At 40.5% G+C, this 24,014-nt stretch overlaps 1 protein-coding gene across 5 annotated transcripts in view; it reads right to left on the bottom strand.

Moving 5' to 3' along the window:
- srgap1a (SLIT-ROBO Rho GTPase activating protein 1a) overlaps positions 1-24,014 on the bottom strand; it is a 77,790-nt gene that overhangs the window by 48,614 nt on the left and 5,162 nt on the right. For all 5 annotated transcript variants that reach the window (XM_082539352.1, XM_082539355.1, XM_082539351.1 and 2 more), the window contains exon 2: positions 2,155-2,350. In XM_082539352.1, coding sequence (XP_082395478.1) covers positions 2,155-2,350 — 196 coding nt within the window. The remainder of the gene's footprint in view (positions 1-2,154; positions 2,351-24,014) is intronic.

Raw genomic sequence — 24,014 nt, 5'->3', positions numbered from 1 at the left:
TACTGTTTAACTAAGACCTTAACTCGCTGCTTTACCAATTTTTCCCCCAAGTTAATTTCAAAACTAGTGACGTACCTAATATTTGGAAACAATCTCTGTCCACTCCTGACTCAAAGAGCTGGATCGTGTATCAGTGACAAAGGTCAGATTTATGGGGCCATCAGGTTACTTCAGTTGTTCTCTGCTTACTGTGCTAGCTGGCAGCAGCAGTGTATCAATTGCTAACAGGAGAGCTAACAGCATAGAGGAAGCAAACTGCAAAGGGTCAACAGTTTGAAAGCATTTCGCACTCAACACAACAGCTTTTCTTTTTATGCCTTCAATATTTTTTAACTAATTGCATTGTGGTCAAATCTACACTCACAGTAAGAGCAGGAAATAGAAAAGTAGCAAAACTTTAAAACCAGCATGCAGGAACCAACTAACTCTCACACTCAACTTAAATAATTTAGGTAAATGATGTAAATACTTATTTCAGTAAACTAATATTCTCTGACGCATGTATTTGCTACAAAGTTGAATAAATAGTATTTAAGCCGAGCTTGGTGTTGTCTGATATGGGACCAATGAACTCCTAGACCCTTAAAACAAATATTACGTTATTATCTAGTATTTGCAAATATTATTTCGACGCCTTAGCTTTTGCTAATAGAACCAGTGCATCGCTAATAAAAATGGACATCATGCTACAGACAGAATAAAAACAGTTTTTCACACCACAGACAAATTTGTCCAATGAAAACAGTCTGGAGAATACTGAAGCCTTATTGTACGTGCTTATGTGAACACAAAAATATGGGCCACATGATTTAACACCCGCAGGAGAATTCTTAATGTTATTCAAACGTCTTATATTTACTTAAGAAATATGCTCCTAGGCAGATGCCAAATGTTTACCCTGTGAATGAAGTGACCAGACTGTACATCATACAATGAAAACCACAGAGCGCCATACCAGAGTCTTCTCACTGGTTACACACATGGGCACGCACAGCTGCTAGAGCCATTGGAACTTCAGACAGAGAGCAGGGGCTATTTGCAGACAGCGAGGACAAACATACATTTTATTTTTGCTCCACCACAAGTTCAAACGATATGCTAATGTCTGCTTTTTCCATGAGCCACCTCCTACTAATAAGGCCAAAAAGCACACTATACTTAACTGTGTCAAAATCGATCAAAAAGCCTCCGAGACAAACCGATGCACAATAAATACAGCGGAAGAAGAGGGAGGAGGACAGGGCGAGAAAGAAGACAAACAGAATGAAAGCAAACAGTTTTTCTTCTCACTACACTTTGGTATTTTTGTTTAAGGGTAGATACCAAACAAAAATACTCCTTGAGAACTAAATATATCCAAATATCCAAAATATAAAGTACAGAAACTGTCAAAGATCTTAACTCTAATCCGTTTTATAACAGCTTTGCCAATTTTAGAATATATTTAGCAACTGTATCAAAATAATACCCCATCCACTAGATAACGTCTAATATGTCCTTATGATGACATTCACAGCACTTTGTCCTCATTACTTAGGCTTGTGTCTATTGTGGCACACACAGAAATGCAAAATGAAAAGTCAAGATGGATTATTCAAGAAGCTCCTCTGCTACAATGATGTAATATTCTCAATATATTAATATAAAACACTACATGGTTCTACACATTCAAACAGTACAAATTGTCATGAAACACACTGGAAAATGTACCTTTTCAAATTCCTCCTCTGACACTATCCTGTTTTTCTTTAGTTAGACCTCGTCTTGCTTTAACAAGGCAGATTTCTCTGTTAAAACAACCTCACCACTAAACTGGGCCTGTATAATTATGATTCACCAATAACGCACAGTGATAAGAACAAATTTGGCCGTACACGCATTGTAGGAACCTGATGATTTTGGACCTTTTTTCTATGACCATTTCTAGGACGTAAACAGAGAATGAGGTCAGGTAACACCAATAGAAAAACTGCCTGGTTGGTGAACTAGCCAATGCCTGATCTGATTAATTTAGAGATTTGTTACATCCATATTTGTGAGGCAAAATCTAGAAAAGCTTAGAATTACAGAGCAACAGTTAAAGGTTATTATTGGACCCGTGTTACATAAGAAACACATTGACGACAGACAAACATCGAGACAGTTTCCTCTCACTTGTATTGCTGGTGATCTTTAGTGCTGCGAGTCTTTGCCATGAAGCGTTCGGCCAGCTTCTCGAGGTTTCTGGAGTACTCCATCTCAATCTCCGCCTTCTTCCTGAAGAAATCCTGGAGGTCCTGCAGCAGCTGGACCCGCATTTCTGTCTGCTGGTCCAGACATTTCTGCTGCTCCACTAACTGGGCCCTGATCTCTGAAAAGACACAAATTTAAAAAAAAAAATATATAAATATAAATATATTAGGAGCTACAAACTGAATGAAAAGAAGCCACAGAAACACATATGTGAGGCTGGTACTCATATACTGATGTTTTAGCTTTCTGAGATCTTGTAATAGAGCTAAACTAGCTAAATGATTACATGCAACAGTTATTTCTGCAGTAATCGCATGTATTTACCGGTTAAATTGGCTCTTATTTTGAAAACTACACACTCTTAAATGTTAAAATACGTGAAAAATATCAGTTATGAAGGTGCACAATTTGGCTTAAAACTGGGCATGCAAGCATAAAATGTCTAAAATGTATCGATAGGTAAATGGGACAAATGATCAGCAATGCGAGCAATTACATGATAGTATGTGTGCATAGGAGTGCAACTGATAGGCCCACCATAGCTTATTATCCCTTAGTTATGGGTTTTATGAATGTTTGTAAAGATATGAAGTTGTCGACTGGTCTCAGGTGTTTCATTAAGGCTGAAAATAACTCGAGGATGAATGGAAGATGATTCACGTCATACCGAGGCTACAGCGCAGACCCGTGCATGCACGCGCACACACACAAACACAGATACATGCATTCTCATTGGTGCTCATCAGTGAAAATCCACTTAAGAAGGCAGAGGGACAACACCAGGCATCACATAAACAAGCTGTACATGCAGGCAAATGACCCTCTAAGGTCTTTTCTGAGAAATCACGGTTGTCAGCGTGGCCCTCATTTAAATTTACGTTCTCAACAGGGCAACTGGGAGTGCACACACACACACTTGCATGAAGACAGTCGCACACAAATTGTTTCCTCTGTGTGTTCCGTCTCACCACAGCCGTGTATAATGGATTTTACCTAATGGGCGCAGCCTGGTCGGACATCTTCAGCAAAGGAAGCAGATTAATGAGGTGATTTAAAGCCAACACCACTGGAGAGAAGTGTGGAGTGATCCCTAATTCTAAAGGTAGAAAACACTAAGATGTAATGCCTCACAAGTCATTTGTAGTCTGAGCCATTATACAAAAACCAAACCAGCCTGATTGGGTTAAAGATTTAATCATCCTGGGTCATTCAGAAAAAGACGACTACATTTATGGAACTGAATTCAAGGTTTTTATGCCTTTTTTTTTTTTTTTTATATCAGGTCAAATGACCATACCATTTGACATTTTAAAAAAAGTGTTTTATCTGTTTTTCTGCTTTTTCTAATAAAAGAATTTGAAAAATTCAATTTCAATAGCAAAACTTCATACATTTCCTTTTCCTTTCAAGCACTATCCCTGGATTTTTCTCATTATTTTCTGATTACTCAGTAGAGAAATCCTTTTCGTGAGCTGTAAGGTGCAGTTACTGACATTATCACTGAGTAGAAACTGTGAACAGAGATCTAAACCCAGATAGCTTTTACCTAAACACATCATAGCAAACCATTGCTTTCCTTTGAGGAGTATTCTTGTGCTTGTGTGAAATGACATCTCATACGATGACATCTACATCATCTCAGCTACAGTGAGAATTTTCCTATATTTATTTACATATTTTTTCTACTTACTTTTGAGTTGCTATTTGCTAGTGTTAGCTAACCATGTATTCACTACTTTTAGCTAACTGGTTAGGCTTCTGTGTTTGTTAAAACTACTGGTCAGTACCCTAGATGGCTGTAGTGAAGAGAAAGCATAAGCACAGCCTGTTAGGAATCAAAGTGAAACTTGTGGATTATGTAATTCTGCCCAGTATTAAATGTACGTCAGACCTGAATCCCACTTTGGCCTCATCTTCATGAAAGTCACAGTGAATCAGTTTCATTTTCATTAGTCATAGTTTAACGTGTATCAGTTCCTGTTGAAAAGGCTTTGTCATACTGCACTGCTGGATCACTATTGAACTACCTGATTTGTTTCGATCGTACTGTCTATGTTTATATATCAGTGTCTGAAATTGTGATTCATTGATGGCTGTTCAGCTTTATAAGGGAGGGAATTTAATCATCTCCTATGCCATGGTCAGTGACCAACTAATAAGCTCATCAGAAAAAGTTTCCTCATGGATCTTTTTAAAAAATAAATAGGACACATCCTTTGAACCACAGAGCAACACAACCCAGACGTCAAGGAGCCACAATGCTGAAATTAATGCTTGGTCAGTGTTTGAATCAGCCAACCTCCTACTTAGTTAATGCAGTCGTTAATACAGAAGTAAAGCATACAAAACGTTGCGATAAGTATTTGATGATACAATCATACGGGAACAAATACTTTGGCAAGGAAGATAAAAGATCCCTAGGAGCCAGAGTCTTAACAGAAATCCATCAATAGTTCAATTAATGGCCAATCAGCTGCTGACTCATTTAGACAGCTTCCAGCCAAAGATGGGTGAGAGCTGTCTGTCTGCCTGTGTGCATATGGACACATGCCCATGATGCAGTAATCAATTAGAAAAAGCTCCACTTCATTCATCAACACAAGATGTGCTCACCCCATCCTGATAAATTAAACATTTACATTGAGTCTAGAACTGATTGTTTTTGCATTCTCACATAGCATCGACTTCCTTCTGGCACTCATAAGCAAATAAACCACTTTGAAACAGCTGGAACACAGAGATGCTAAATTTAAATCAATGTTTATCACAGTTGTTAAAGTCTTGTGAACCAGAAACAACATTATCGTGGACAGTCTGCAATCGAGAACATCAGGCCATTAAACGAGCTAGCAGGACACCGGTGAGCACTAAGAAAAGGTTTGCTTTTAAATTTGACTTGAGTAAAGTACACCGGGCTTTCTGATGAATGAGTAAACCTTGCAATTTTTCCCATCTCCAAAGGGTGTGCAGATTAAAACAAAGCTACCGTGGCATTGACACAAAGGACTGTACTGGATCATTTAACACAATTACACTCGTGACTGCACACAGAAACTCATTAAATCATTCATTTCGAAGTCAAGTATTGGCCACTAACGCTGTAGCGCCAAAATGGAAATGAATGTTATAAGGCAACCACCTGTCAGACAAGATAATAGGTCAGGCGCTGCCTAAAACTAGGACGTGCTTTGCAAATTGACTTTTTAGTTCTAGAAATTAAACAGTGAAAACGAAGTCACGGAGGCCTATCGTCACAATAAATACAAAAAAAACGTTTCCCCCCCCCCCTCAGTTTTGGCCACATGTAGCTGCTGTTTTCCCAACCTACAGAAATATCCTCCAAAACTGCCTTCCAAATGCTGGACACTTTAATATAGGGGTGTCGAACTCCAGGCCTCAAGGGTCGGTGTCCTGCAGGTTTTAGAGCTCACCCTGGGTCAACACACCTGAATCAAATGATTAGTTCATTACCAGTCCCCTGGAGAACTTCAAGACATGTTGAGGAGGTAATTTAGCCATTTAAATCAGCTGTGTTGGATCAAGGATGCATCTAAAACCTGCAGGACACCGGCCCTCGAGGCCTGGAGTTCGACACCTCTGCTTTAATAACTACAAAACCAACTGTTGATTTTTCAATTTCAGTTTAGACCAGCCGTCCATCCAGTTCCTAGCAGCTTATCCAATTCAGACTCATATGGACTCATGGCCTTTTCCAGTTGTCATTAGGCAAAAAGCAAGTTACACCTTGAACTTGTCTCTAGTCCATCCAGGGCTAACACAGTGAGACAGACAGCCATGCATGCTCACAGCGACACCTATAGCCAATTTAGAATCACCAGTAAACACAACATGCAAGTCTGTGGACTGAGAGGGTAGGTTAGAAACTGCCCACACAAACATGGGAAGAAAAGGCAAACTCCACATAGAAGGGCCTCAATCAGCTGGTGGGTTCAAACCAGGAATCTACACTGTATGCACAAGTGTGGTAACAGGATGGCATTGTTGCAACAACAGTTTATAAATTTGTCTTTTTCCCCTACTAGATGTGTCACGATCAATAGCAAAGTCAAATCATTTAAGAACCACCGCAACTCAGCTGCAAAGTGGCACACAACATAAAGTTATAGAGCAGGGTCACCGAGTGCTGAGGCGCCTTGTGCACACAAGTCACTGACTTAGTAAATGCATGAGAAATATACAGTGATGGCTGCAAGAATAGCCAGCTGTAACCAGTTGTTTATGTGCCCGGATCACATCGGAGTATATGAACTTGTCCATTTATACAGATACTAAACTGCAGTGTCACACGGGACAATGAAACTGTGTCTCAAAACCAAAATAGCTATCAGTGTTTAAACTTCAGGAAACCAAACAGAACAAAGCAGAGTAAAGTATTTGCAAAGTAACAGAATGAGTGACAGGAAAGCTTGCTCACCACTTGCAATTTTTCATGTTCATGCACCATTTAGAGGGCACAAACTCGAGTTATGATTTTCCATTTATATAAAAAGGGAGAAAGTTATCTAACCCCATGTGTAAATATTAGAAAGGAAAAACGAATTTACTTTGGTGTTTGAGGTCAGTCTTCCTTTGATCATACTGATGCTTTATCTGAAACCCATACTAAGGGCAGCATCTGCTGTCTGACTCACTTCTTAAAAAGCTAACACGACCAACAGAGGCCGTCACTTGGGACCTTGAAGGCTTTAAAAATCAAGCCACTCCAAAGTTTTTCTCAAGCTGGAACCATCTTATTGCGGCGGCGAGTGCTGATCTATTATTACATGCTGCATTCCTTTCTGCCACTCTGAGCTCATCTGTATGGTAAACATGTGTGGAGGTCTGTGTGTGTCTGCGCGGTGTTACATCAAAGCCTGTGATGCACTGCACCCTAACACACGCACAACTGTGATAGACAGACTGAAATGAGAGCACCCGTGTTATATCTTAAATTCTGCTAAAGAAAACAGAAATGCGCAGTGTAACACCGTCGTCCTATTCCTCCTGCAAAGCTACGTAGCCTGCAGAATGATAGCATAGCCTGTAAACATGTCGGCAACAAATCCAGCTCACCGATGGACACCCAGTCAGTGTTACCCAGAATGCACATGGTTCTGATATGGACAATGAGAGAATGCGATTTGCTCTTTGTGGTGATCAGTAGGACCAAGGCCGCATTGTTTCTGAGCTGGATGCTATCCAATTGCTCCTTTGGAGAGCACATCACATACTTCACATAACCCCATTCATGGCGACAAATATGTCCAAAGTTGCAGTTCAGAATGGCTGATCTGATTTGCCAGATAGGCTTGTTCTATTGTCAAAGAAAGTGCCTTGTAAGCAGGATGGCTACTGACCCACAGTGTTGACCCTCTGAGAGAGAAACTGGGCTCCGGTAAAAAACAACTCGGCTACTGTCAGAGGGCTCGAGAGATAACTTTTCCTCTCCCTCAACAACATGCTCTCCCATGATGCTGCCAATTAACTCTGTTATGAATCAATCTGCCTGAAATACATCTGTTACTTATAATAAGTGCAACATTGTACTCTTCCGTGGGAACTATAAAAGACTTTAGACTCTCAGAGAGTTTCTACAGTTGCTCCAAGTTGATTACAGTTTCCACAAGCAGCTATCTGGGACATGCTGTACCACATCAGTCCCACTGCTGCATTTCCACATGCAGACTGGCTCATCAGCAGCACCTGAAATAGCGGCTAAGGCCTGGGGAGGGACTATAAAGGAGCGTGCCCAACCTTACCATCTGCTTCAGATCTAGGGTTATGGGAGAGGGGGAGTTGTCCATGCCTCTTCTAGAGGCTGGATACAAGACAGGATAAATAGCATCAAACGTAATTACAAAATTGCTGATCAGCTTTTAATAGAGAACAGGTTTTTAATTATAACTGGAATGGGATCACGTTCTAGAAAAACTCGCCTATGTCACTTATTCTCTCACATTTGGATAATCCTACAAAGGCGTGCTGCTATATTTAATTGTAGCAGTGCTATCATTCATGTTGCTGCTGTCTTGATAAACGCACACCAAGACACAAAAGCAGTTCTATCCAAGCAATTAGATCCATAAAAGATCTAAACCACATCTTGCTTGTCCAGATACTCATTTACATTACTGCCTATGAAGAAGGCCCTGCTGTTATATATTAATGTGCCAGAAAAACAGAAAATCCTTGATGTGAAAAAGCAACTCGAACCATGTGATAGGGGCATGTTGAAATTAGATATTAAAAAGGGAGATGAAAGGTTGGGATCGTGGACATGTGCGGGTAGTTTTTTTTAGCGCAGGCGTGCAACAAGAATGCAAAGCAAAAAATAAAATAAATAATTACTATAGTTGTAGCTACCTAACTGTTACCTTCTCTCACTCACAGCACTCATGCACAGTGAATCTTCACCAACACTGCTGTTGGAAAATCAAACCCACGCTCAGGGTGTGGGTGACCCACCGGTCACTTGATCCACGTTAGAGTCTTTAGAAGTTTTCCAAATGGGAGAGATTTCCACATTTTACATTATTGCTCATCAGGACAGCGTTAGATGCAGTGCACCTAAAAAAAACCTGTCAGTCACTATATCTGCTGAGGTCATGTAGTAACTTGAGAATTGACTCCATTAGCCTGGGGAAACCACTAAAATTCATAGTTTGCTTGGTATGCCTGACCAGCCCTTCTGTCCTACATCTGGACAAACAGCTGGATTATGTTACTGTGTTATCTCAGATTACATCACTACCCAGACTGCATTACTAATATGTAAGCCTTCTCTACTTGTATCATATATCCTGTGTGTCTGATAAAATAAAATAAAAATAATCAAAGGGCAGCCAAGCAGTTTTTTTTTGAATGAAATAAAGCTGTGAGGGACACAGCTTTAACTTGAGGAGTAGTCAGGTTGGTCTTAAGTCAGAGGGACTTGCCAAAGAGGCTGAATGGATTCCCTCCGCTTACTTAAAGCACAGCCAAATTACACATAACACACTGGCAGCTCTGCTAAAGGGTTTTATCTCAAAATATTGTAGAGCTGGCAACAAGGTCCACATTACAACATCTGACTGACATGTTAACAGCTTCCAAAACCGCAGAGAGGCTTCCAGTGCAAGTACTGTAGGCTACTGTGATCCAGAGAACAGCTGCTAAATTAGAATGAAAGAGAGCCTATAATTCTCCGATTCTTTCAAACACTCAGATCAAAACTAGATCCTTTGACATATTCTGTGATTGAGCAGGAACTGTCTTCAACTCACCAGAGGTACATTTTAAAGAAGCTTCTTCCTTTTTCACAGTGGCAGCAGTGACCAACAAACCAGCTACTTTTCTTGATAACTCCTACCCACACACTCACCCACACGCACATAGAAACAGGAAATGCAGTAGTAACTGTGCTGTGAATTCTTGTGTTTCCTCTTGGGTCTAGGATTATTGTGAGCAGCAGACTCAAAGAGTTCAGGTTCCTTCCTGCACTCTAGTTTTTTTTACAGTCTGGCTCAGAAACTGCTCAGTCATGGTGGATAACTCTCTGCACTGTTCAACCAAAACACACTCTAGCGGTTAAAAACCAATCTTAAGCTAGACGATTCTAACTGCACGAAACAAAGGCTTCAATCTACGTCAAGTCCATTCAACAAGGTAATATTTAAAATGTATAATTTCAATAACAGAAATCTAATAATCTATGCTAATTAGATTCAGCTTAGCTAAGTGGCTCATAAGTCAAAAGGCACCGTTGCTAAGGCAACACCCTGACACACCAAAGGCTTACAGCAGGCAGGCATGAGATCAATCACTTTACGGTGGCCTTCGAGGACCATCATTATGATCCAAATAAAATAAGAGTGCAAGGAGCCGAACGCTGGATGAAGTGAGCCCGTTTTAGAGCCTGAGCTGTTTGTTCAGCTGCTGTTTAACATCTAGACACACTGTTTGATCTGGATACCAGTCTGGTGTGTTGGTGCGTCAGACGAAAGTGTGGTGTTTTGTGCTCGAGAATGCGTTGTTTAACAATGGACTGCAATGGCAAGCCAGAGTGACAACGAAAGCTTCAAATAATCGTGGAAAAATATGACATCACCAGTATAGAATAAGCTAACTCTGTGAGGAATAAAGTAGGCTAAACTGTGAGCTCTAGCATGACCCAAGCCTGATATGACTGCCACCTTAAACAGGCCTACTGTTAAGTCTAGAGGTAACATGTGAAGAAAAACTCGTATCAAGTCATAGTACCATAATAATAAAAGCTCTTTTTTCCTTCTTTATAGTTCAAATGTCTACCCTCTCTTACCCAAATGCCCATTTCATAACATCTGGCAGAGCCCGTTATATGTCCTAACATCTGACTTGTCACTTCTGGATGTGAAACTTGCCTTAGTGTCGACTTTTAAATCTCTTTGTAAACGATGTTTTATCATAAAACCTTATGCTTAACTAAATATAGTTATTCCAATTTATTAAACATATTTTATGGTATCTGAAGTTGTGCTTCTTATTAATCTTCAAGATGGATTTTTACTAATGACTCTTGTTATGTCTGTCTACTATAGCTATGTTAAATAAAATTGCACGGTGCCACTAACTACCCAACTCTCTGGAGCCAGTGGCACAATTAAAAAGAAAATGATTATAGTTTAACTTAGTCTGAAAAATGTGTGCAAATTTATTCGGCTGACATAAGACATAGACCTCTATACTGCAGAAGCTATTTGAAAGGCATTTTCTTTTATACCACCGAAGTCCTTTGTCCAACTGCTGTGGATCAGAGCACACTGCACTCTGCAAAGAGGCAAACGACAAACTTTTCAGAGGCACCTTTCAAGTCTGTGGGGGGGATAACTATCTGATATTCAAAACTTCTCTGTGCTCTATGCCAAACCCAAGTTCCCACTGACACATGCTTTGACATGACCTGTTAAACTAAAGCAAGAAAGTAGACAAGTAAGAAAAAAGGGATGGTGTGGCTTAACGTCAGAAAAATAAGAATCTGTAAGGAAAACAATCTCTTTCAGAACGATGGCATGACCAAACTGCTCACTGCTGCCCTAAAGGAACCGGTGTGGGCTCTTTTGTGTCAAAAAATGAACTATGTAAATATTCTGTACATACTGGAAAAAAGCTAATTTTAATTCAAAAAGAATACTGCGCTGAACACCAAATTTCGATATGTCTAAAGTTTGAACTTTTTACCTTTTGCCAAGATAAAAAAAAAATAGTCCAACTCCTCACCTTGCATCTGGCATGTCTTAGTGCCTTTGTCTGGACATATTAGTGGAGGTAGAGCTAAAGGGGCTAAAGCTCATATGTCAATGCAAACAGTCATTTTTAACAAAGCAGCCCTTAGGGGGGAAAGAAAAAAAAAACTTGGCTGGGCATGCCTACAAGTCTTACAGTTGGGATGTTTGTTTGGGGTAACAATAGTATGAAAATTGTGCGGTTGGACAGCTGAAGAGGGTGCAGCATGAGAAACATCTGGAACGGATGCGCACAAGCTTTCATCTGCTGGAGTATTTACTCTAAATCACAGTAAACAAATGGAAACTGTAGCACGCTGGTAAAGACTTTAATGACACAATGTCTGTAAGATGAACCTAAAGAATGGCAGGGCAGTTATGTGGCCTACAGTGTTGAAGGAGGGATTGTTTTTAGGAGATTTCCCTCTCTTGGGCCTCAAGGAGGTGGGAAAGGGAGAGAAAAGGAGAGCAGGGATTTGTACCTGTGTGGGCTTTGGACAATTACACTGCAGGTATAGAGACAAAGCTACAGAGAGATTTTCAGTGGGAGAGATGACTCACTGAAGACATTGAATATAATAAATGAATTACTAATTTGTAAAAGTACGTTTGCTCACGTTGTATGTATCATCAACTAAAACATTCATCCTTTGATCAGTAAAATGTTACATAGGTGGCATTTTAGTTTCTAACATTATCGCCAACGTTACTGCCGACCTTTAAGTGGACCTTCCTCGATTGCATGAATGTTTGTCTTAACACTATCGACCTGTTCGCCTGCCTCTGTTGTCCATCTGCTTTTTCATAGTTTGTTTTGTTTCAGATGATTTACATAGCTGGCTTCCAAAGCCATCTGTCCTCCTGTGTTTCTTTCTGTCCAGCTGTCTATTCACCCACTGTGTTTGTACATCTGCCTTCCTTCACAGATTGTGCGACCCAATTTAAAGACCTGTTCTTTTGAGATACTGTTTTTGCTATGTGGAGGCTTCAGAAATGGACAGGGACACCAGAGCTGACAACACAGTCAGGACACTTTGGTTTATGGGGCAGAAGAGGAGATGACTGTGCACAGCAACAGCTAAGGTTACATTGATTAGGCAATATAGCGACCTTTAAAAAAAGGGAATGCTGGGAAACAAGAGGAAAAACACAGACTGCATGGAAAGATTAGATCAGTCCCAGTTGAGATCTCTCTTAAATGCTTTTGGCCCCACTTGTTGCAAGCTACATCCTCATAAACACCTGCTTCTGTGTGGATTCTGTTTCCCTTTCAGAAATCTTTCAAAAAAAAAAAAAAATCCTGAAATTTAACTAAAAACCAAGAGAAGGAAAGAGCCATTCCTTCATCGTTTGTACAGTACACACTGAAAAGCAAAGAAAAATGATCTTCCCCTGCTCGGTTTCCCATCTGCCCTTCCTCCTTCCCTCCCCTTGCTCTACCACAAAAAACAGCACCTTGCAGGATGTGCGGTTTCTGGGCCTTTGATAGGGTTAAGCCGGCAGTGGAACTGGAGGGGCCGAGGAGGAACAACCCTCCTATTCAAGACTAGGCCTGTAATTTCATCGGGAAGGACATGTGCTGCAAGCCTACTGGTGAGACGGAGGGAATAAAAGAAACTGAGAAGGGAAGACAACGTAGTATAAGGCCAGTAAAATAAAAATACTGCAAAGGGGGCAGAGGGCTTAGCAAGCTCTTAAACATTAAAGGGGAAAAAAGGCATGCTATTGTTATAGTGCAAATCTAACAACCTATAAGAACACACTCGAATAATCCACTGCCACCATACCGGTAACAGACACCACAGGGACACCCCGGAAATCTCAAATTCTTGTCATGATGTTTTTGAGCTGATTTAATAGTTTTCTTTATAATGTATTATGCGAATCCAGAGGCGAGTACAAATAAGACTGCTCCACAACACACACACAAAAAAGACAAATAACAAAAGTAATATAAATTTTACATGTTGCTGTACTTAAATACAAACCAGCACCTCTCCTCTTCCTGCAGTTTAGCTTCTGTGAACCTGACGCCCTACCACTAGCTAGTCTGTACTGTAAAACAAATTGCACATATCTGTTGCCATATTTTTAATTTACCTGAAAATGAGTAAGCTTTTTGTCTTCCTAATGCTCATCTTGTCTGCTTTGAAATAAATTGGTGTTTAATATCCCCATGCTTACTTTATTCATTTCATTTAAAAACAAACAAACCCTGAAAACACAGATACGTTTGGAGGTATAATGGGCTTTATTTCCTATTCAGATCTTCATAGGTTAAAGTTTGGAAAAGAAAAATAGTTTCAAGGTCAAAGACAATGGATAACATGCTTTATCTGCAAATGAGCAGCTGGCTTAGAAAAAGCACAAGTAAAAGTTTGTACATGCACACACACAAACACATACAGACACACACCATGAAGAAACACACATGTCCATTCAGGCTTTTCTAAAAATACTATTACAAACCCCTCTGTGTCTACACACAGGCAGTATTGATTACTAGGGTAATGCCTTTAAATTAGACTCTAAGTAGCACAGAGCTTCCTTGTGTGCTAACCTTGTGAGTGTCAATAGGGATCTATGAATGTTTTTGTAGCGATGTGCTCTGTGTCTATGTGCCATTTGTCTGCATCTTTCATCTTTTCAGTCGTTCCGTGTGATCAAACGAGAGGCTGTTTGGTTGAAAAGCATGTGCAGGGCATGACTGAGGCTTTATAGTAGGATATTGTTAGTATACTGTATATGAATACATTCAATTCAATTTTATTTATATAGCGCCAAATCACAACAAAAGTCACCTCAAGGCGCTTCATGGATACAGAGAAAAACCCAACAATCATATGACCCCCTATGAGCAAGCACTTTGGCGACAGTGGGAAGGAAAAACTCCCTTTTAACAGGAAGAAACCTCCGGTAGAACCAGGCTCAGGGAGGGGCGGGGCCATCTGCTGCAACCGGTTGGGGTGAGAGAAGGAAGACAGGATAAGAATACATATATCTCCTTAATGTTCAGTATATGCAATCGTTTGGTTCAGCTGATAACTTCTATATAAGCTGACGTTGTGCAAAAATGCAGTAAAGTATAATTAACTGAATTTGGGGAATCTTGCCAACTACAAGCTCTGGGACGGCAAAGACAGGAAACAGAGACATTGACTCAAAGATTTATCCCTTCACTTTAATCTATATTTATGATCGAAAATATGATCAAAAAAGTTGGATTTTCTCTCCCCTTACGAAAAAATATTAATCTTTTCCAACTTGGCATTAATTTATCTGACAGGTGAAACAATGCTTTCATTGCCCTGCAAAGTTGATTCTGCTCATGTGGACGAGAGAGACATCAATACAATCCTTTCACTGAGACATCTCCAACCAAGCGTTAACATACTTGCTTCCTTTAAATGTGGAGTCTAATGTCATGTATTGAGTATAAAGTAATTTAAAAGTTGTCTTTCAACTGCACTAAAATAAGGGCAGTACATTTCCCAGAGTGTCAGAGTAATAATGTTGTTATTGAGTCACTGTGAAACTAAGAACATTAAAAAAAGTCTCATTTATTTCATAGAAATACAAATGTTGGCCAAATAAAGCAGAGCTCAGCTAATTTATGTACTAATCTGGAAACTATTTCTACACCGCTTCCCAGGAAGGACAGTTGAATTACAAGTTGTGCCATGATTTCTGTGCACACTGTGGGGCATGGGGAGCAGGGCAGATAGAACATCTGACCTATCGGCATGATGACATCCCATGCATCTGTGCTTCGATTTCCCGAAAGCCAAATCAGTCAGATAAAGTACATTTCATTCTTTAAATACAAGAAACTCGTTTGGGAAGCTCTGCCTTGGTTTGGTGCCATGTTTTGATTACACACTATGCTATACAAGCTAACAAAAGAGTCCCGCAAGTCTACAAGGTTTATCAGTTTATGTAACAATTCAGCAAGTTAGAAAAAAAGAACCCAAGAGGTAGGGCAGTATTTAAAAAATTCTCATTTGTTGCAAGCACCAGAGAAACTTGGATCATGTTACAATTTGCTTCTAAACAGGAACTAAACCTTTTGTGCGCAGTCAAACCACATTAATGTGCTTACTACACAGAAAAGTTCCAATTTTCACACCATCTCAACAAGTATGTTGATACGTGACAATACCAGACCTCACCACTGCCAACCTGTACAGACATGAACCTGGTTTACTGACACCTCAACTCAATCTGAATGTTAGCATCAGGAGCAACTGCTTGACACTGAGCAGTGCAGGTTGGGGGTTAAAGTAATGAGGTGCCTGGATGGGTACACTACAGCTTGTACTTAAGGGTAGATTTCAGGGGCAGGTGGAGGATAGTGTAATAACATTCATGTCACATGTCCGGGCATCTCTACTTAGACTGCTGGCCCTACGATCCAGAACTGGATAAGGGCAGAAGATGGATGGATGGAACCCTCATTTTGGCCTTACTGTGAAAATGTTGCAGCGATAAGATGCAACAAGATTGACAGGATGGTTTGTTCCCCAGGCCCCACACCCACAAAAAGCCAAGAATCTGGCTTGTAGTTGACAGGAAATTTTTATTTGAGGAAATACAGTAGCTACAATAACCACATAAGTGTCTTCTTAACTTTAAACCCATTATAATTAACCCAGCTGATCATGACAGTGAATGAAAACCAAGAAACCAGTTGAAACGCATACTGAAACCAGTTCCCACCAACAGAACACTTTTGGGGGAGGTCTTCCCCGCAGCCACAGTAAAATGCCACAGAATTTTTGCCAAGAGCCAAACTTTAATCTAATCATAATCTAAAAATCAAAGCGATATAATTATGCTGATATGATGCACTTTTTCATTTTCAGCCATATACGCGCACATGTATTTTTAAAGGCTGTTTAAGGGCTGTGAATGAATCATCAGAGCTCCATCTGAAGCCTACAATCATAATCATTTTATCATGAATGATTCAAACATTCCTAGAACTGAGAAAAACAGTAGAACCACATCAAGCTTCAAGCTTGAGCTAACCAAACTGACAGATAAAAAGAAAACACTGAGAATACTTTATACTAGAGGATCTGATTTTTTTTAACACTCGCAGGCTGATGCAACAAAAATGTGTAAGGCTAAACTGCACTGTGAGGGCATGATAATGAGCCTGCTTTGATTCAGATGGCTTCCTGCAGTGGAGCTGAGTTAGGATATTTAAAAGTAGGCACAGATAAATATTTCCAACATATTCCCCATCCTAAATTGTGAAGATCATCACCTGACAAGGAAAAGATTAGAAAGAAAAAGTTGGAATGAGCAAATGTGTTACACCAGCTCATTCCTTCGTGGTATTCAGAAGGTGAATTCAGCGCTGCCACAGCTTTCCTCTCAGGTGTAACATTACAAGAATATTCTTTGATTTTAATTGAAATGTGTTTGTGTGATGTTCAGGACAGCAATTGCGATCATTTTGGTAAATGAATATAATCACTAATAATCAAGCCGATTTTGAGTGAACACCTACAAAACAAGTCACAAACCATCCAGGGGATTACACCACCCCCAGCACCAATGAGTTCTCAGACCACATGCATGAATAAAACTGCCCATGGGCATCTACTGTAGCAGTAATGATGGTTTTGAGTACTTTAGCAAGTGTCTTTTTTATTTATTTAAATCTAAGAGGAAACTGTTAACACTGCACAAGACACAGTCGTGCAGTGTAGTTGTTCATATATTGCCTTCCAACCAGGTGGAGACACAAACCTAGCCTCCGGTGGTAACATGCTAGTGCTGGTGCCTACTCAGATAAATGGGAGGGTTGCATCAGGAAGGGCATCCGATGAAGAAATGTATGTCAAATCTAATATGCGGCTCCATCTGCTGTGGCAGATTTGGAAGTAAGGGAGCACTTTCTTCTATTTGACATCAAAATGAATGTTGAGTTCAAAGACAGCCAACGTCCAATCCATGAGGACAAACTTAAGGACTCTGTGTAGTAGTCAGCAAAATGAAAGCAGAGTTCAAAGATAGGTGTGGTCAGAGAACTCGGTGGTGTCATAGTTGGTGTAAATCCATCATAAGATGGTCTCTACTTAGGTCTTTTCTCTGATCCTAGCTTAAAAAAAACAAAACAACTGTACTTGCTGTAGCTCAAATCACACCCTTATCTTGGCCCTCACTCAGGTTTCAGACAGAGCGATCTCACTGTAGCCCGAGGCCCAATCACTCCCCTTGTCACAGTCCCAGTCACGAGCAGCAGGGATTGATTTCTCACAAGGCATCTGGTGGTGAAAGCAAATCTGTGAAGAACGAAAAGTCCACAATGGTCCCAACCCACACTTCGCAGGGCACCAGAGGCTAAGACAGGCTAACACTATCAGCTCCAACGTGAACGCACACAGAGCGAAAACAAAAGAGCGAGGAGGCTTCACAAAGACCTCATTTCCAGATAATTATAGTGGAAGCCAATATGGAGGAAGTGACAGAGAGTTACGTTCTGTTATCTCCTCAGACCTACCCTCAGGGAGGCTTTAACTGCCAATCCTCTCTCCGTTTTTTAAAGTACCCACGCTTGACTGAGAGCAGGCTCTCAGTCTTGTTCTCAGGGGCTGAGATGACACATCTTGAACAGAATAAATGTCCATCAGAATATCTCGTTAAACCCTTTGCCATGGTACCTATGTGGAAAACAAACTTGTCAAGACCGGACAGATGAAATCAAATGCCAGTTTTGCATGCAGAAGGCAACCCCAACAGGATCCACCCAGGGCTTTTGGATTAGCACAAGAAAGATCGGAGAATGTGGGGCAGCTGTTAAGAGTGTGACAGCAAAGGACAAAAGGGGGCGAAAGAATAAAAGAACAGACAGATCAGTTTTCACTGCCCTTTGTCTTTTTACTGTAAGGCAAGCAAAACTAGCCATTTCTTTCTCTGTCCCCCCGAAGGCTCAGGACATGAAGGCCACCCTATTTTTCTGCAAGTGACCATAGCACCATCGTGCATGTGCCACACAACCAGCCAGGTTACTATGTATCACGTCCCTCTGACACATCATTAACCAGGACAAATCACAGGACCCAAGGGTAGACGGGAGCTTCCTCCACACTGCCTGATTAAAAAGTAAGATATATGAGGCATGTCCACAGTGCTTGTGCGCCTGCTGGAAAGCTGACTGCGCAAGTGTATACACACACACACACACACACACACACACACTTACATTTTAATTTTTTTTCTGAACAATCTTATTCCCCAGCTATACTGGTGGCAGATTCTGTCATCCTAAAAGCAGATCACCATCTATAATTAAGGAGATTAAAAAAAAAAAGTTTTGTGGACTATTTTCTTCATGATGGTTGGTATCATGCTCCACTTTGGATTGAGAGAAATAGGGCACATCAGGAGAGACCAGACCGATCTAAAAACAAACAAACCCCAAAACAAAACAGAAAGCATAAAAAACAAAAACCAGAACTTTCTTCGCAGCTCACTCCATTCCTATTAAACTGTAATAAAATGGGATGTCAGACTCCGCAGAGACTTCTTGCAATATGCTGCACTTCACCCTAACCTACAAAAAAAAAATCCACCAGAAAATAAAGCAGTTCTGCATCTTTTTTATTATGTTTTTTTTCTCATACAGACATTCTGTCAGTGCGCCCCAGGGTGGCTGTGGCTACATTGTAGCTTGCCATCACCAGTGTGTGAATGTGTGTGTGAATGGGTGGATGACAGGTTGTGTAAAGCGCTTTGGGGTCCTTAGGGACTAGAAAAGCGCTATACAAATACAGGCCATTTACCATTAATACAATTAGAAATGAGATCTGAATATCTTCATTGGACTCGAGTATAGTTTAACTCAAGGCTTAGTAGCTCATACCAGAAATTTCTACTGGCTTACAAACCTTTTAAGGCAGCGGTCCCCAACCCCCGGGCCTCGGACCGGTACCGGTCCGCAAGTCGTTTGGTACCGGGCCACGAGAGTTGAGGCTCGGGTGTGAAATGTATGGTTTTCAGGGTTTTTATCGGTTTTAGCGTTATTTTGTTATCGTTTTTATCGTTAACTCGGTTTTCCTGGGTCTTTTCACGTGTGTTATGAATAAATCTTCCCTTTTTCGGTACCGGTACTAGTTTTATTTTGTTGTATTTATCCGCGACACCTTAAAGGCCGGGCATATTGTCGGGCATAAACCGGTCCGTGGCGCAAAAAAGGTTGGGGACCGCTGTTCTAAGGTACTTTGGAATTTTACCTGCATTTCAACCACAGTAAATGAGGACACTGTTAAGGTTTCTGCCACAAAAAAGAAGAAAACAAAACTGTCTGTACTAATTTACATTAACCCTGAATTTAGTGAATCTAGGGGTAAAATTTGTAAGACTATATGCAGTAGACTGGTCAAGAGGAAAAGTTCACAGCTTCATTCAGACAACAAATCTTGAAATCTGTCAACTGCAAAAAAATGTATTAAAGTGCCAGTTAATCTAAATGCCTTTTGCCATTTAATTTTAGAAGCAGTGGGCAATTGAGTTCCTTGTTTAGTTACTGATTTTAAATCTTAAACGTTATTTTTCTTGGAAAAATATGATGAAATTTTTTTTACCGATTACTAATTTCAGCTGTAAGAACTGGTTTGTCTCTTGCCAGTAACTGAGCAGTTAAGTTGCACAAAAAGACAACTTTGACTTAAAAGTCGTCCATTAATCTTCTGACTGTCTGCAAGCCATGATATTTACACAAAAGACACAACCAACCAAGTGAACAGAAGTGCGAGAGCTTAGATTTTGGAATTCAGGTCAAAGATCAAAGGTCAGCAGTTTGCTGACTAAAGGGCAAAGCTGTCCTGGTGAGAAGGCTTCCAACCGAGGGTCAGTGAGGACAAACAGCAAAACGGACAGACCGACGGAAACAGAATACCATGAAGAAGCATGCTCCAAACACATCAATTATGAACTTTTAGGATAAATCGGTGAGGGAGTAGTAAACGTGCTACAATTAACTTTCATCTAACTTTAAACCACAAGCAAGCACAAATATTGGCCATTTCATCTATTCGATAATAACCACAATAAACAGCTGGACAGTGTTGCATAGAAGCAAGGAGAGTTTTCAGGAAAAGTTACATTTTCCATGATGATTGTAATGATAAAACAGAACTATAAATACACAGCGTTATCTTTTCCCTTAGGTTTATTTAACCGTTCAGTACTAGTTATCTCGGGAGAAACTCTCTTTCAGGCTTAGAAACAGAGTGAGAAGGGATATAACAACAGCTCAAAGAGGACTAAGTGGGACTCTCTCCACATGTGACTGCTGGAAGTAGGACTCCAAGAGGAGGGGAGGAACATGGCTGACAGACCTTTATCCCTAAATGGCGCTTTTTTTTTTCCTCTCCAAGCACCCCACATATCTGTGGCTGGAACCACAGTTTTTGCTCCAGTTTCCATCCCAAGGGAGGGTGGAGCAGAGTTCAGACTAGAGCTCATAAGCCCAGCCTGAGGCTCCTCGAACACTAGCCCCGGCTGCTGTACACTCAGTTCGTGCCTCCTCCTCCTGCAAACCCACAATGATCGTTTATTGCAAGGCTGATAAGCTGAGACCGTGGAAAACTCTCCAGTTCCTCCCTACATTAATACAGACTTTGTGGTGTCCGCAACAGCAGTACTCAATTATATTTTTAGATGAAAGACATGGGTGACTTCTTGTCTTTAACCTATGGTCAATCAGACCTACACACACACAAAAAAGATTAGTCATTTTGTTGACATCTTTCTGACTAGATTTTATAACCCCACCCCCGAAATCTCCTCAGGGCAGCAGCCCAACATGGTAGTTGTGCCTCAAGGGGTGGTCTCTGGCTATAGATCAGGAGGGCGGCAGGCTAAAAGCTCTCTTTCCTCAGGTCATGAGGTCAAAATAGAACAAAGAAAAAAAGGGGGGTGGGGTGGGGGGGGGGGGGCAAGGAGGAGCCACAGGATCACTACATTAAGCTTGTTCACCAGCGTTAAGGCTAGATGGGAAAGACAGTTTATGGCAGATTGTGAAGTAAGAAATTGTCTTGGAAACAAAGTTTCATACTTGATGCAAAATACATTTCATGCACCAGCATTTATCAGACCCAAAGAAACTCTTTATTTGAGATTATTAAGAGGTGCTTTCTTCACCTTTGCAATTTCATGTTGTCAAGTATCACAAAGCCTGTTAATTTGTAAAAATTTTAAGAAGTAGGGAAATGTTATACAATTTGAATGCATTTTTTTCTTCCAGATTACGCATGGACTGCCTGACCAAGACAGTGTTATGCAAGAACACATTCCAGATGGTGTGCAAAACCAGCAAAGAAGTTGAATTGTTGAGTTCAAGGATATTACACGTCTTTAAGTATGCACACGTTCAAATACAAATATTTCACTTGAGCATATAGCGGAAATTAGGGCTGCTCGATTATGGCAAAAATGATAATCACGATTATTTTCACTGAAATTGAGATCTCGATTATTTGACGATATTTATTTAACAATAACAATGTATTGAATAATGACTTTAAAGATTGTCAAAAAATAATATAAAATAGTGTGCAAATACTGATAACAGTGCAAATGTTTGCAATATAAAAAATAAATGAAAAATGTAAACATCTATGTTTAGTGAACGTTGCAGTGTTGCTCTGTGGTGCAGCTACAACACTGTAGCAAAGTTTACACACTATGTCTACTTGATCCACGTCTGACTCCGCGAACCCATAATGTTTCCACACCACTGAAGTTTTTTTTACCTCTCTTTTCAACCAACGGCAGTCACTCTCCTCTCCAAATAACTTCTGCTTAGCTTTCCGAGCTTCCCTCGCGTCCTCTTAATTGTTGTGACACGTGTTCGAAATGCAGAGAGGTGCGCTCGATTTGCCACACGGAGCAGCGCGAGAGTAAAGCACGAGGGAGGGGCTAATAATCGGCTCAGTCATTTTTAATGATCGTTGAAAGCCCAGATCGTAATCGTGATTAAAATTCGATTAATTGAGCAGCCCTAGCGGAAATTATAAAAGAAAATACATTTCTTCAATACACCAAATCACTAGCGTAATCATCTTTGTCAGGTGCTGGGAATATGGGTAACTATTTGATGAACACCAACAAGGCTCGACTTGCCAGAAAAATATTATTTGTCAGTCTTGTCATACATTTGATTGTTTTGAATTCCATTATTTCAAGGATGCTGGGAAGGCTGCCAACTAAAGGCAATCAGAGGTGAAAAGTAAACAGGCACAAACGAAGGCTCAAGATCAGTAGAAGTGAGCACAGTTGTTAATAATAGACTGTATATTTTTATCACTTTGGTTTAGGCTTTAATTAAGCCAAAATATTACGTAAACATTCTGTTTGTGCAAAAGACCAGAAAAAAGTAGAATATTTTCAGTTTCTCTTTCTTAAAAGGAGAAACTTTTCCCCCACACAGCTCTAGAGACCAGTCAGTGACCATCTGGTAACCACCAGTCACAAGGAAAAGTGTGTATTCTGCAACTGGTTGGCAAGTGATTGCTGGCAGCCTCTAGTGTGAAACTGATTGCCAAGAGGCATGCGTTACTGCACTGAAAACCTCCTTACAACCGTTTTGGTTAGTAGCAGATTGGCACAGTTGCCAAATTAGTTTGCTTGGAAGATGCAGAGTCATCTGCAAATTATTCACCAAGCAGTAGTCAAACATAGAAAAGTGTGATTCAAACTGTAAATGGAAAATGTTTGCCTTCAAGATAGAAGTTGCACATTTTGAACCGTTTTGACTGCAGCAGCAAGGCATAACTTACACTTCTACATTTCTGGTTTGTGTGTCACTTTAAGCTTTACTACAGCTTAGAGAGTAAATAAATGACAAATATTTGCAGACAAGTCGATGTTATCGATGTAAACAGTTGACCACTGTAATTTGCTAGCAACCAAAACAATCACAAAGAGGTTTTTTTTTTAGTACAGTACCCTCTTTGTGGCTGATGAATAAACTACCTCAGCAAAGAAGCTTCAGCTTCCCTGGTCATGGTCAGCCAAACCACTGACACAGGCGGAAAAAAAGCAACCAAAGTGGCAGATGTCACATTGTTTAAGGGAACCCAGAACAAGGACTAACGAGAGACTTCACTTATAGAATGTTTGCACTCATCTTAAAAAGCTTTCACCACCGCTAACCACATAAACGGCTTAGAGCCGCAGATGAATCGGATGAACACACAGACGCAGTTTAAAACAAGTCACCCAAGTCAGAGCCTGTGACCTCCGCCTTCACTTATTCCTGCCCTGGCCTCATACTGTCCTCTCCCTTCCCCCAATCTTCTTACCCCTAATCCAGGCCTACTGGGTGGCAGACAGCAGCATGGCCTGGTAGTCAAACTGTGTCTATCTGCCTTCCTGTCTGTCCATCTGTTGGGCCTCAGCCATGGTTCAAAGAAATTAAGGTTGTCCAGAGAGTAACCAAAATCTCTGCAAATCCCCAACAAAACCTCCTTTTTACTTTAAACTTTCGCTTTTAATTCCGGTTTTACTTTCTTCAAGCACGGTCTTGTT

This window comes from Aulonocara stuartgranti, assembly GCF_965226115.1.
Source record: "Aulonocara stuartgranti genome assembly, chromosome: 7".
Classification (NCBI taxonomy): domain Eukaryota; kingdom Metazoa; phylum Chordata; class Actinopteri; order Cichliformes; family Cichlidae; genus Aulonocara; species Aulonocara stuartgranti.
This window is presented reverse-complemented; position numbering and strand designations above follow the sequence as displayed.